General features: G+C 40.3%; 1 protein-coding gene across 2 annotated transcripts in view; it reads left to right on the plus strand.

The window, feature by feature from the left end:
* The window catches only part of lrp8 (low density lipoprotein receptor-related protein 8, apolipoprotein e receptor), a 178,548-nt gene that overhangs the window by 130,902 nt on the left and 32,298 nt on the right, over nt 1-15,348 (plus strand). For both annotated transcript variants that reach the window (XM_030727078.1, XM_030727079.1), the window contains exons 5-9: nt 3,801-4,175; nt 8,601-8,723; nt 9,915-10,037; nt 12,237-12,356; nt 13,430-13,555. In XM_030727078.1, coding sequence (XP_030582938.1) covers nt 3,801-4,175; nt 8,601-8,723; nt 9,915-10,037; nt 12,237-12,356; nt 13,430-13,555 — 867 coding nt within the window. The remainder of the gene's footprint in view (nt 1-3,800; nt 4,176-8,600; nt 8,724-9,914; nt 10,038-12,236; nt 12,357-13,429; nt 13,556-15,348) is intronic.

The following is a 15,348-nucleotide window of genomic DNA, read 5'->3' on the forward strand; positions in this document are numbered from 1 at the left end:
AGCGACCTAAGAGGCAAAAGAAAACAGCTTAGCAAGAGTCTAATTGTATAAGCCAGGTCCCCAATTTGTTTGAAGTGCTGTTAAGAATACCCGTGTTTGAATATTTTAATTCTTTCTTTAAGTAGGGACACAGCTCTTTCCAAAGGTTTGAAAGACAATGATCTTTTTCTCTGTTAACTGCTCTGTTTTGGGGTTTTTTTTGTTCTAAATCAAAAATAAAACAGAGAGGTTTTAATGTCCCACAGCATCAGTTTGGCTCATTCGTGTTCTACCGCTGTGTTATCCAAATATGACTTGTTTATGTCCCGTAACCTGCAATTGGGACCATCCCAGATCAGAGGTGTTCCGGCACATCCTCGAACACCCTGTAGCAAATTCATGGATTGCTACTTTTCTTTTTAAGAAGGTACTCACCACTGCTGGGTGATGGCATCTGTTATTTGGTCTTAAGAATGTGGGTCATATGAGTCATTCAGGTAGTTGACTGTGAGAACAGGCTGATTAGTTTCTATCCCAGGTCCTGATATGCAGTGACATGGTTTTTTGTTTGTTTAAGTCACTTAACACTAACCTAAATGATTCTTATGATATTCTAGCATGCAGACTGGTCAAACCACCGACCTTCTGATTAGTAGATGACCTGCTCTACCTCCTAAGCTGCAGCCAACTCTATGAAACCTATAAATCATCAGTATAACAAAGGAATCAAACTCCAGGCATGAAGCAGTGTTGTGTTTGCACAAAACAGACAACTTAAGAAAGAACCAATTTTTAAATTGTATCTTTAGGTACTTTGTTACTAGCAGCCTGTTGCAAAAACACATCATTTGTTCCCATTTCTTTAGTTGAATCTAAAAAAAAAAACAGCCAACCACAATTTGACAGGCATAAAGTAATGTTTTTGCACCACCATAGGGATTCCCAAAGAGCTATTGGCTGAAAATATGGCATATCTTGGCCATGCACAAGATGTGCAGTGTGTCCTTGAAAAAAACTGAGGAAACTGGACAAATGTAGAACAAAAGAAAAAGTGGAAAACTTAAAACTATCTACAGCAAGTGAACGCTGTCTGCAAGTCATGTCCTTTAGAAACAGGAAAGAAAATCCAGCAAAGATCTGACACAGGATCTGACAGATGCATCTGGCCCTTCAGGTGAACCATCTATTTGCTGAAACCTAGTCAGAAATGGTCTCAGTGGAAGTGTGGCTATCAAAGGATCATTCGTAAGGAAGGAAAAGAGGCAGAAAACACTGAGGTATGCCAGATTACACAAGATTCATATTGAAAATCAATGGTAACAGGTCTTATGGAGTGATACAGAGAAGTTCAGAAGAGGTACAAGAGTGTCTACAGCCATCTATAAAACATGGTGGAGGCTCTGTCATGGTTTGGGGCTGCATTTCAGCCAGTGGTCTTGGGGGTCTTGTTAAAATTGATGGAATTTTCAATGCAGAAAAGTACCATCATATTGTGATCCACCATGCAATGCCAACTGGAACGCATGTGATCGACACCGGACCTCAGTATTATTGAAGCAGTGTGGGATCGTCTTGACAGAAGAGAACAAAAGGCAGCCAACATCGAAAGAAGAGCTTTAAATGTCCTTCAAGAAGCCTGGAGAACTATTCCTGAAGCCTACTTAAAGAAATTACAGGAAAGCTGCCTCAGAGTTCAGGCTGTGAATGAAGGTATGAAGGTGGTCATACCAAATATTGACCTTCAAGCTTATTAGAATTGTACAAACTCTGTTTTGTCTTATGTACTGTATTTCCATGTATGTTTGTACATTTCAGTAAATCTAAGCAAAATATAAAGAAATTAGGGGTAGCTCAAGATTTTTGCACGGTTCTGTGTCGGTGTAGATGCATACTGGGGCTCAGTATTTCCTTACTAAACAGATTTAGTTGTTGTGGTGTCACTGTAACATCCAGGGCAAAATTACTGCTTCTCCTAGAAGGTTGAAGGATGGATTTAGTACAGCCTTTGATATTGTCAACCTAAATTTCTTTTTAGCCATAACACAAAAGAAGTCCTTGAATTGGAAACTGTATGCTTGTTTTTGTACCGGAAGAAAAGCTATTATGAGCAAACTATCTCTTAAGTCACTGAGTCTCCCCATGGGAACCATACTAACGAGCTTTTTATCCCAGCCTTGCTGTTTATATCAACACACCTGGCTAACCAAGCCTTCTGCTATAATGATGACCTCCTTAGAGCATAAAAAGGGTGTTTAGTCTAACTAGAAACATGTAATCACCCTCAGGGATTTTGCAAAATATGTTTGGAATTTTCATAAGCAAAATATTTCTTGCTGTTAATACAGAAAGTTTTGAAAACAGTCAATTTGTAACTTTACACAACTTACGCAACCCCTAAACCACCTTACTTTCTACCGGGATACTGCTGATGTTGTTTTTGTGCTCATGCTAATTAAATTACTTAGATTTGAGTAGGGATGATTAGCATGCTAGTAGTAATAGCTAACAGGGAATCCAATAGCCTATTATCATAATGAGTCTCTTCGGCACACTGTGTGGGTAGGTAAAAAAGAGAGAGAGCATTAAGCAGTTATGGCGGTCGCCCAGAGAGGAGCGTTGCATCAGACGAGTGTTTTTGTTTTATATTTATTTATTCTTTAGCAGATTACATGATGCGAATAGATTTGTCCAACCTGTCTGCAATTGGATAATGTCACTGCTGGGAGGAAGCATAAACACAGTAATACAAAACAGCAACACACCCACACACACTGAAACACAACACATTTAAAAACTGGAATGCCGTCACACTTTTTTTGTGATGGTCAAAATGCAGGCATGGACATGAATATTCATCTTCTACAGGTGTTTCTGTAGCAGCATTCACACATACACGTATAAACACACACAAACACTCCGGGAGGGAGTGTTTCTGCACCTGCAGCTGTGCTCATTTATACAGCCATATATACATGCTGGACCACTTCCGCACATATACTCCCGACCTTGAGCTAAATATGGTCAACAACACGTTTATCTGTAATAGCAGTTTGCATTCATTTGAGAAAGGGTTTGGATTTTGATGAGGCAGTGTTTATTTATTTAATAATTCATAATTTATACTTTTTCTACGAAGCAGGTTTATCTGTTTTCTCCCTGGTTCTTCATCTTCGCTTTGTTCCTGCACCTGCCGCATTTTGTTTTGTCAGACTTTCAAGGGAATTGTGCTGTAAAGGGATGTTCTTCGGCACCGTGCACAGTCATCAGATTGATCAATCTTTCTTTTTGATTGAGTTAAGAAGGGAGTCGTAGAATAGCTCTCTGCTCATTAACTCTAAATTTTACCACTAGTAGTCTTTCATTCCATCTGTGGAGAACGAGGGAAAAGGCATATTGCTGCACGTATTCCCACCTGTGACGGAGTTTGAATGATGCAGAGATAAGTTAGGCTATAGTTGTCCTCTAACTTGGATTACATCTGATCTACTCCCACATACATTGCTTCTAAGAGGATTTCAGCTGAATGTATGTTTCATATAACATCTGACTTGAGTTTCTTAAAAGAAAAGTTACTTGCAGCAGATATTCTGTAATGAATAGACTGATATTGATGTCTTAAATATTACAGTTTCTAATAATGTATTGAAGAGGTGGGAGGCAGAATGTGGGTGCAGTTGGCACAGGATTGGGGTATTTGGCAAGAGTTGTGGAGGCCATCCGCCAGCAGTGGCAGGACATGCTAAGATGATGATGATGATGATGCATAATCAATGATTAAATAAAATATATGTATATAATTTAATTTACCTTTCCTCCTGCAGATGCCAAGGCCTGCCCCTCCAAAGACTTTGCATGTCGTAACGGCAAATGTGTGGCACCGATCTTTGTGTGTGATGGAGATGACGACTGTGGGGACGCCAGCGATGAGGAGAAATGCTCGGCTCCCACCTGCGGCCAGCATGAATTCCGCTGCAATGACTCGGAGTGTATCCCTGCCCTGTGGAGCTGTGACGGTGACCCAGACTGTAAGGACAAGTCAGATGAGTCCATGGAGCGCTGCAGCCGGAGGACGGAGCCTCAGAAACCTCGCTGCCCAGTGGGCGAGTTCCAGTGCGGGAGCGGAGAGTGTGTCCATTTGAACTGGAAGTGTGATGGCGACGCAGATTGCAAGGATAAATCAGATGAAGCAAACTGTCGTAAGTCCATATTTTTTTCTTTAAATATAGTTTGTACTGTCATTTTTATATAGTATCATACACTTTGCTGCTGTTTGAAACAATTAGAAAACAAGTGAAGGAGTCATACTACTTCATTAATCAAAACATGTTTCAATTATCACTGTAGATTATTCCAAAAACAATAGGCACAACATGACTGATCAGTCTGAGGAGAGTGCTACTGATTTAACTGCTCAGGCTTAAGAATACAGTTTTATTAGTTTTGTAAATTAAGATGAATGGTTTATATTTGTACTTGTGGATAGTTTATGTAATTTATCTGTTCTCTGCATAGTACTTGTTAGGCCATTAAATTTAATATTGGTTGATGTTGTAGTAATAAAAAGCTAATACCAGCTATAGCCTGTAATGAAAGTTATTGATGGATACCAAAAGTAATCAGTTGTTTTGTAAAGCAACTGCTTAAATGTATGTCTTTCCAATACTGGAGGACTATGCTTTAAAGACTAGCATGCTCTATTGTGAACGACTATGTGACAAATGTGCCACAAAATGACTAAAGGAAGATCAATTCTAATTTTATTGTGATGGTCCACAAGTGTGTTGCCATACAGCCACGTGATCAGTGCAAGAAGAAAAGAACTACCTCTGAGCGTGTGTGTGTGTGTGTGTGTGTGTGTGTGTGTGTGTGTGTGTGTGTGTGTGTGTGTGTGTGTGTGTGTGTTTGTGTGTGGAGGTAGAGGTCCTTCAGCAAGCGTGACCTCCATGTGGTTTCCTCTTCACATGCCCACACACCACTCAGTGAGATGACAGCAACTTCACACATAAGACATGATACAAGCTCACTGCGCAGCCGCACATACAGCCAGATGCCAGCTCTGAAGCAGACACATGCACACATGAACACATACTGCATTGCCAAAAGTATTCGCTCGTATGCCTTCACATGCGTATGAACTTGAGTAGCATCCCATTCTTAATCCATAGGGTTTAATATGATGTCAGCCCACCCTTTGCAGCTATGACAGTTTCTCCTGTCTCCTGGGAAGGCTTTCCACAAAGTTTAGGAGTGTGTTTATGGAATTTTTGACCATTCTTCCAGAAGCACATGCACCACTGTGCTTGCCTAGGTGTTTGGTTTTATACACCTGTGGCCATGGAAGTGATTGGAACACCTGAATTCAATGATTTGGATGGGTGAGTGAATACTTTTGGCAATATAGTGTACCTGCTCCTTGCACATTTAAATGCTAATCACACAATAACACAGCGTTAGCACAATACATAAAGAATGAATCACAAAGCACAAGCAGTTGTTGCAATGTATAGGTCATTGCTTGCTCTATATAACTATACACCCTCCATATCTCCACATTAATGGCCACTGCACTCCAGACACAATTTCACAAGTCCATGTAGATCAAAATAACTATGTGGGTAATAATTGCATGATTTGTCATTTTTATTTGCCTAAGGTTCAAAAAGGTTCAAAAACAGTATCTAAATCTGTGTCATGGTCAAAGCTTGGCACAGAGTGTGAGAAAGAATGTCACACTATAAATTCTCAATTATACTTTCTGCATCCAGGAGTCCTCCAGAGGCCGCTCGGGTCTGAGTGACAAATATTGTCATCAGATGGTGAGCACGAGGGTCTGCTTTTATTTTAAATAAAATCTCCATCCAAACACAGAAAAAAAATACCCCCAAAAATAATTATAGTAACAATTATAAGCACTGTCAAGAGAAGCCAAAGAAACAGTTGATTACATAGCTGTGTAGAGCTGCTGGCCAATCAAAGGCCTATACTACTAAGCAGGAATTTGGCTTATCCAGGTAACTTCAGGGTTAACCCTGGGTTTTCTGTACTAAGGTGGTTTGATTGACTGTTTTATTTCAAACATGTAAATAATATAAATAAAATAAAAACAAAATACGGGGCAGCACAGTGGCATGGTGGGTAGCACGGTTGCCTCACGGCAAGGAGGTCCTGGGTTTGAATCCACCATCTGGCCGGGGCTGTTCTGTGTGGAGTTTGCATGTTCTCACCCGTGTCTGTGTGGGTTCTCTCCGGGTACTCCGGTTTCCTCCCACAATCCAAAGACATGCAGTTAGTGGGGTTAGGTTAGGTGGTGATTCTAAATTGCCTGTAGGTGTGAAGGTGGTAGCCCTGCGACAGGCTAGCGACCTATCCAGGGTGTACTCTGCCACTCGCCCTGTGACAACTGGGATAGGCTCCACCACTCGGCCGTCAAGTCTCCAGCTGTCCTTCTCTGCAACAGATTATAATCAAGACTTGGCTTAGCCAAAAGTGTAAAAGAAAATATATGCTTTTGGAACTGCAGATTTTGAAGCCTCAAATTTGTTTCTTTTAGTCAAACCCACTTTGATCTCTATAACTGAACATGACCATGTTTGGATGAGAGTTTTGACTTGATTGGCTAATGCTAACACTGGCTTTGTTAGGAAGGTCAATGTATTATTCACTGGGATATTAAATGGAATGCTAGCTTAGTGAATTAGAGGCTTAAAACAGCCAGGTACTTGGAGTATATTTTATTGTAACAGATTACTAAATAAGCACAGGCTAGATCTGACTGAGAAACCAATGAAACTAGATACCTAAAAGGTGACTTGTCAGCGTCAAGTTAGCCTGGCTCTAAAACTTTGTTGTTTGATTGTCTCTAATATGGACCATAAATTATTCCATATTGAATCAGGCTTGAAACTAGAGATCGAGACCATCATAGGTAATCAATCAAAGGGAGAAGGGACACTTTCTCATAGATTTCCAGCCAGAGGTGCTTGTTGTTTATCCTACCAGAAATTACTTTGCATCCATTAGTAACTAATTTTAGGATTCTTCTCATCTTTAACTAATTATTCTCGCATTTGCTCATGGTTGGCTATACAAGATAGAGACCTGTTATAAATGTTTTCCTAAAATAATTGATATGATTATTGCTTATGATTTTGTTAAAAGCTAATTAACAAAGGAAAGTGACCTCACTGTCACATTGTATCTTTTCTAGAATGTTTCAGTCAGTTTGCTAACTACCTGAGATCCATAAAAATAATAAAATAGTGTGCAATAGATAGATAGAAGGAAGCTATGCGGATAACTTTGTCCACTATTTCTCAGATAAAAAGGAGCTGTGTGATGTGTAATGCTCATCACAGTGAACACAGGTGGGTGGTTGGAGCTTTGTGTAAAACAAGGTGTAATAGTTTTAGATGTCTGTGTAATGTAAATGAGAGCATAGCACACAGCTTAGGGAGGTACAACATTTCAACGTAAATGAGAATTGTGACAATCATTGCATGTTATGCATCCAGTTTGTTCTCTCCACTTTCTCCTCTATTCCATCAGGCTTTGCGCGTTCCCACAGACACATCCCCTACGTATCATTTCCCATCTTATTTGAAACATCTGTCTCAATAATCTCGTGCTTCTTCACAGACGCACTGAGACAAGCGACTGTGAGAAGATTGACAGAAGGTTAATGTAAATGAGAAATGGTCAAATCTTTTCGCAACTTTTCTTCTTTCCCTCCCGTCAACATTTCTGCAGATGGCAATCCATTATTACAACTATTCATCCTGGGGATTTATCATTATTAGCTGAGCTCAGATCCCAATAATTTGGCTGAAGGAATCAGCACATTTTGTGATGGCACAGGATTATGTCTTGCCCACTTTGCTGATTTTAGTATTAACATCTGTTTTTGTCTTTTTTTTATTTATTTTGTTTGAGTGTTAAAAGCCTGTCTTAGCTTTCCTCTTCAGTCAGTGTTCACATATCTTGCTGCAAGCCTGCATTTAATTTTTATTATTTAATGCTGCCTGTGATTGTCTGTATGTGTCTACAAACTCAAAATTTGCCCAACTGGTGTGAGACACTGTGTGCGGCTGTGTTCCATACCCTATTTCCTGATACAGTGATTGTCTGCCACGTGTTTTTACAGGCTCCACAGCCATTGATCATGTCTGCCTGTGATCCGTTAGTGGAGCCGGTCCAAAACACAACGCATGAATAATTAAAGAGCCAGTTAAAAAGACAAATGAGTTAAATAAACTTACCCTCTGCTGTCAGAGCAAGCACAAATGTCTATATGCGCACTTGCACATAGACACCTTCTCAATAGGTCACTAGATGTGAGTTTTCTTCAGATGCTGTGTGAATACCCGAATGCTTTTCATTCCAGTATAGGATTTTATGAGGATTTTTGTGTGCTGTCAAGAGTTGTGTATGATAGATTAGAGCTGGATAGTGGAATGCACAGTCAGAAGAAAAATTCAGGGCTGAATATGACTTTGTAAACAATGGAAAATAAATGCTTTGTATTTGCATTATGGACCTCTGTCATTATCTTCTCATGGATTAGGCTAATAGATAATAATGAAAACTCAGCTTATTCTGAAGTGTGTGTGTTTTATGTTCCTCAGCACTGCTCACGTGCAGACCTGATGAGTTCCAGTGTGGCGATGGCTCCTGTATTCACGGCACCAAACAGTGTAACAAAGTTCATGACTGTCCAGACTACAGTGATGAAGCTGGCTGTGTCAACGGTAAGCGTCTCATGAGTATGGAAGAGGAAGGCTACCACGTAAAAAGCAAACATTCGCATTATTATTAAAACAATATATCATCATATTTTATTTTCCTCTTAATATTGTTGGTAGCAAAATGTTGGCTTTCCTTCTAGACGCTGAGATGAAATTCCACATTTTGTTTAAAGTTTTGATCTGTGTTTGCAGGCCTTCTGCTTCTTGTTTTTTCCAACTTTTCTTATACTTGATTTACTAAAAAAATGTGTCCAATTACAACTTTAATACTTTTAACGAGCTTCACAGGAGCTGTAATGAAGAGCAGCACAGATGGCTTCTCCTGTGGGTTCTGCCCCATGAGAAACTTTAATCAGAAAGTGTCCACTGAAAGATAGGCTTAGAGGCATGGGAGGATAAGAGGCTGTGAATCTCCACTGCCTTAAATCTCCCCCGAGTTCCCTCCACTTGAATCCTCCTGAGTGCTGGAAGATGGAGATGATGAGTCAAAGAATTGCAAAGAAGCTACAGCGATACGTTTATTTACTGTAACCACTCCGCTGCATTTAACTTACACAGAACAGATAAGTATCCCACAAATATATATCAGTTGAGTTGCTTTGTGCGTTATTAGGCACTGGGTATCACATCTCCTACCGTATGTCACCTTCTTCTGCATTTTATTGGGCTTCTACTTTCAGGACAGTTAAAGGGTCTCTTTGATGGGAGCTCAGCTGCCTCTGGCTCCTCTGTAGTTCAAACCATATAATGCATACATTTTCTATGAAGCCTTTATCGCTCTTTTCTTTTTAGGTTGTGTTTACTGAGTTGCCATACATATAATAATATAACTTTCTCAGTAAGCTTCCCCAGTTAAAATAACAACAAACCTATCTTTAGCCTATCTTTATTCATAGAACTAAACAATTTATTGATCAAACTTTGCCTAATGCCTCTCACCGAGAGCCAAAACAATCAACCTTTGGGCTAATTATCTCCACAGGCTACAAGAAACATTGACAGTATTGCTTTGCTAAGGTGTGACATTTACTGTATCTGCATTAAAATCTTGTACTCTACAAAATGTGACGTGTTGGAGGGTTTCATCACAGTAGGATTGAATTATTGTGTTGCCGAATGCTAATGTGGCGTGCAGCCTGAATAAAACACTTGCTAAAAGTCAAACCTTTCAGTTATCTGATGTGTTCACCGCAGTTACCAAATGCGACGGGCCAAGAAAGTTCCGCTGTAAGAACGGGGAGTGTATCGACAGCAGCAAGGTGTGCGATAATGTGAAAGACTGCAAAGACTGGTCTGATGAACCTATGAAGGAGTGCGGTAAGAGAATTTCTCTCTTTCTTTACACGCACATACTCACACAAGCACACACAAAAACACATATAGAGAGACTCATTAGGTTTTTATACACATGGATGAGCGTATGTGCTAATGTGATAACACTGATGCGCAAACTCTACCGGGCATCATTAGCTTGTTCAAATGTGGGTGGTCACTCTTCTCTGTAAAAAGGAGATTTCATTTGATCAAGGCAGGGTAAATCAGGACATTTCTCAACTGCCTTGTTATGATCAAAGACCCAAACGACTCTGCCCTCTAGTGCGATCTTAGCCAGGAAAGCGTGACACGACTGCGTTACCCATAAGGAGCCACGGAGATTATCCACACGGCATAGATAATTACCACGTCCTGAGCTTTGGTCACACAAGCAGTGCGGCCCATCCTCAATCAGAAAAATACACCTATTAATAGAATCTATTAAATTAATGAAATGCATGTAATTGCAACTGAAGTAACTAGTTGTATTATGAGATTTCAGTTTGTGTAAAAGTTGAAGTGTTTGAGGTTATGAAGAGAAGCTTCACTTGACCCGCAGCTTCTCTGAAGTGGAGTGGCCTGAGATCAGATAAAATTATATGTGAGCATGCTGCCTTTTCAGCTAGCTCTGATCTCACAGTAGATGGATATATTCTGGCATGAGATTCCATGTTACCATATAATTAAAATTAAATGTGATGATCTGGATATTTGCCTTTTGGTCCACGTTGAATCTGAAAAGTACCATTACAAAGCTTTCCAGAGCTTGTGAGTGTTAAGTATTTCATTTCAAAACCATGTAACCCAAGTAGAGCCTGACCTTTTGAGGTTTCTCATGTGAACACCATGCACACATTGCTCGAGAGGTGTCCCCCACAGTGGACGTAATACAACCATCAGTTGCTAGGGAGGTTGTTCCTGGAGGTTGCTGGCTCTGGCTGGGTAAAATTGGTTGCAACGAGGGTTCTGCACCAACAACCTCCTAGTGATTGCTTTGCTTGCTAGCAGATTGCCACGATGTCTGTAGTTTTTCACGTTTGTCTGCAAACACTTGTTCACTACAAGCCGGGCAGTAGTAAAACCTGAAAAAGTGCGATGCAGACTGGAAATGGAGAAGATTTGCCTTCAGAGTAAAAGCTGTGCTTCAGTGTATGTGGTTTCCCTTATCCCTGAACAAAACGTAAAACAGCCCAGCGTATAGAAATATGGATATGAATGACCACATACTTTGTGTTGTTTTCTAGCAGTCCTGTTCAAACCTGCTTGAATTGCTGTAAGCAGGGTTTCATATCTTTACTGTATTTTAGTTTAATATAAGGCTGATATTGTGTTGGTATGCTGTCATCTGACTGTACTATAAATTACAACTCTAATTTTAGTTAAATGTCATGCAAATTTGCAAAAGTCCATTCTTCTCTTTTCCGCTCCCTGTCAGTCTCCCTTAATTTCTTGCGGTCTCTCTCTTTCTGTCTCCCTTAGTGTCTTAGTCTCACAGCAGTACCTATAGCCTTGAAGCTTAAATCTTTAATGTAAACCGGTAATGAAGTACCAGCTTTAGTTTTCTGCAGAGATCTCCTCACTCCCTGGAGGGTAGTTGAAAGACAAAGGGATGAATGGAGGCGCAGAAACTGATACAAAAAGGAAAGGAAGGATGACTCAGTCCAATCTGTTCTGCTAAAAGGGGGGAAAATGGGAGGAAATGGAGAGAATGAGATGAGAGGATGAAGGGGAGCATGTGCTTGTGTAACAATAGGCATAATAGTGGAGTGGCACCTGGTATAAGCCAAGGTCCCTGTTGGAGAATGGATCAGTTCCAGGAGCTACTGGCTAGCTACTGGCTTAGACTGTGCCCATGGGCCATGAACACACATAAGGATCTCATTCACACACACACACACACTCACACACATACATACACTATTGTCTCTCTTTTTCTACAGCTTTTAAGAACACTGAATTGAAATTTTGATGTATACAGACACACTTGACAGGACAAAAATATCTTTACTGGCAGGATGATTAAAACTGTCCGCACAGACAAGCTCGTGGGATTGTCTTCCTGTCCAACTTGTTCTTGTGTTGCCAGAGTTCTGCTGTCTAAAACCTGCTGGAATTATTTGAACAATGCTCAGCTCCTTCTTTACTATTTCTTCCCTGCCATCCCTGTCCCTTCCTCTGCTGCCACTCTCTCCGTCTCTGCAGGCCTGAATGAGTGCGCAGACAACAATGGTGGCTGCTCCCACATCTGCAAGGACCAGAGAATTGGTTATGAGTGTGACTGCCCCCCTGGCTACAAACTCCTGGACAAAAAGACTTGTGGAGGTAAAGAAAAAATATGCAACAAAACCCCTGCCTTGGTCCAGAGAAGCATGGCCAGTGTCACGTATGACATTAATCAGCCAAACTTCATTTGTACTATTCTATCGCTATTTTGTTCAAGATTAATTTTGCAGTACTTCTAACTATGGTCATTTTCAGGTCAAAGGAACACATTTACATGATTCATTAAACGCTGTCATATAAGATTAGTGGCATTTCTTTCGTTCAGTGTAGACAAAAATCTGGAATGATTAAAGATTGACTTAAACACAAAAAACGGGGCCGGCATTCTGCTGCAAATGACCTCATCTAAAGCTGTCTTGTATGCATGTTGCATCTTATTAATTACATGCAGGCATTCTGGATTGAGGAGCATGAATACGTTATTTTAACAACCAGTCCTCTTAGAGAGGTTGCCAGGTGCAGAATGTAAGATAGATGTATAAAAAAAATATGAGTATACTTTGCTTTGGCAGTTCACATCACACCACCATCCATGATGATGACGACGTTACATTTTCTGCGTAAAATCTTCCTACATCTTCTTGATTTAAGATGACTATCGAGCTTCTTCTGATGTCAGTGGGAAATGTGTAGAAAGACGTGATTCTGTGCAATGTTGGTACGCTGATGATTGCAAACTATTCCATCATATAAACCTGAAGTCTGACCTGTACAGTACGATGTATAGAAGAAACATTATTAGCCATCAGAACCCGAGTAATCCCCTTTGTCCCCAGACTTTGATTCCTCTGTGGAAGGTAGAGGACCTTGTATTTCTACTAATGTATTTGTTTTAAGGTGTATACATACACTAACCATGAAAAAAAAATGTTCATCTCTTTATCTTTCTATTGAAGCTCAAAGTGTGGTAGATGTAAATCCTAGAAATTAAGCTTGAAGAATAAGAATCTCTCTTTTTTTGAAGTGAGAATCCTCCTGAGAGAGATTGTTAACATGATAGAAACTGAAAATATACTTCTTTTATGTCTCAGTCTCCAGACAAATAGGACTCTGTGTGTCTATGGTTATGTTGTTTTGATCTTTATGTCTTTGTGCCACGTTTCTCTCCGCAGACATAGACGAATGTGAGAACCCAGACGCCTGCAGTCAGATCTGCATCAACTACAAAGGAGATTACAAGTGTGAGTGCTATGAAGGTTATGAGATGGACCCTGCCTCGAAGACCTGCAAAGCCGTAGGTAGGGCATTTATCACGCACACATTTGTACAAGTAAATACACACACTGTCACTGATGGAAGTTCCCACCGAAATACAGTCACATTCATATAAGGAATCACACATAGAGACCAGCTCTCACACACTCAGCAACGGCTCTCCGATTCTATCACCAACCACCAAGTCACATCCTACGCTTTTCTCACGCAGTGGGATTCCATGAGAGGAGCGTATTGCTTTGTATGCAGTTCCTGCGCAGCGATCTGTGCAAAGATAAATATTTGCCATCTTTTTTTTTCTGCAGCCCTCACTAATGAAAGTTTGCAGCCAGCTGCTTCTGCTCTCCCTGGAGTGGCAAGGGAAGGGTGCAATGTGGGGAAAAAGACCTTCCCACTCACTGCAGGACACAGGCAGGCTCTCTACCCGTTGTCGGCCAGAGCAAATACACTGAGAAGTGGTTTGAATGAAAGTAAAATCTTGTCCTCTAAACGGCACTTGGCAAGCTTGCTGTTGAAAAATGGTTTTCGTTAATGCTATTCAAAGCTCGGCTGCACTTTAGCCTGTTAGTTACACCTGAGACTTCCTTTGAAAGCACCATTTGGGTTCTTGGTCCTTTCTAATCAGCCCCAATAGTTTTCAGTCCGTTACAGCTGGCTTTACTGATAACGATACTTTGGTTAACAACGATTTAAGCGCCTGCAGATAATGTTTATGTATATATTTTACTCCTAAAAGTACAGGGAACCGACAGTCTAGAATGCATAACAGTGCATTGTTTCAAGTTTTTAACCTTGTTAGCATGCCCGCATGGTGTATTGTTTCTGCACTAGAAGACATATCAGTGAAAGAAGCAGTCAACACAATAGCTGACTGGCCTAACTGCACAAACCAGAACAACATTTATCTAATTATAGAAAGTCATTATGATCCGTTTGAAGACAAAGTCAAGCCAAAGACTCATCTGTTTTCATTAGAACGCTGACATTGTAGAGTGCCCTATGTTACCATTCTGATACACTGACTCGTAGGTTCTCTTTTCTCCTTCCTCCTCTTCTCTAAATTCAGTCAACAGCTCAAACATGTATGGATGAGTCACAGCTGAATTAGGCCAGTATTACAGCCTGCCAGTGTGTGGAGTTGATTAGTTTTACACAGAACTTAAGGTGAGCATGTGTGCTAAAGTTGAGGGACGTGCAGAAGCAGAGATGGGGACTAATATGCATCCTCATATATCCACATACTACTAAAAGAGGTAAACATGTAGAGTTGCATCTAAGCCATTTTAAGGCTTAGATGGTTTAATAAATGCCTCAAGAAGAACTTTAAAAGATGTACTAATCATGACTAGTCAGTTCAGTTTTAGTGCTGAGTATGAATTACCTCATGTTCTGGTGATTTTAATTAATTTCTACTACCTATATACGTATATTGAGAATGTAACTTTTAACTCATTGACTTACACAGCAAATTACTTTTCGGCGAGAGAGCAAAGAGTTATTAGTAATTACGGTGTGAGGTTAAGTCATTACAGGGTAAAATGGTCTGGTAATGAGAGTGCTTAAAGCAGAAACAGACCTTCACTTCTGAGCTAAGTGGCATAAAAACCACCATTGATTGCTTTGTGTCTCTCTGTGTGAATCTTTATTACTGTTAGGTAGCACAAACAGTCCTTAACAGAGGCCAAACATTTATTAGTTGGCAGCATGGAAAAGCAGGAAAGAAATAAGAGAGATACATAAGTGATATATGACTTATTTCTCTGCTCATGTATCCATGCCGTTCATCATGACAAAGCATTGGCACAAGGAGACAGAC

This window comes from Archocentrus centrarchus, chromosome 4 (assembly GCF_007364275.1).
Source record: "Archocentrus centrarchus isolate MPI-CPG fArcCen1 chromosome 4, fArcCen1, whole genome shotgun sequence".
NCBI classification, from domain to species: Eukaryota; Metazoa; Chordata; class Actinopteri; order Cichliformes; family Cichlidae; genus Archocentrus; species Archocentrus centrarchus.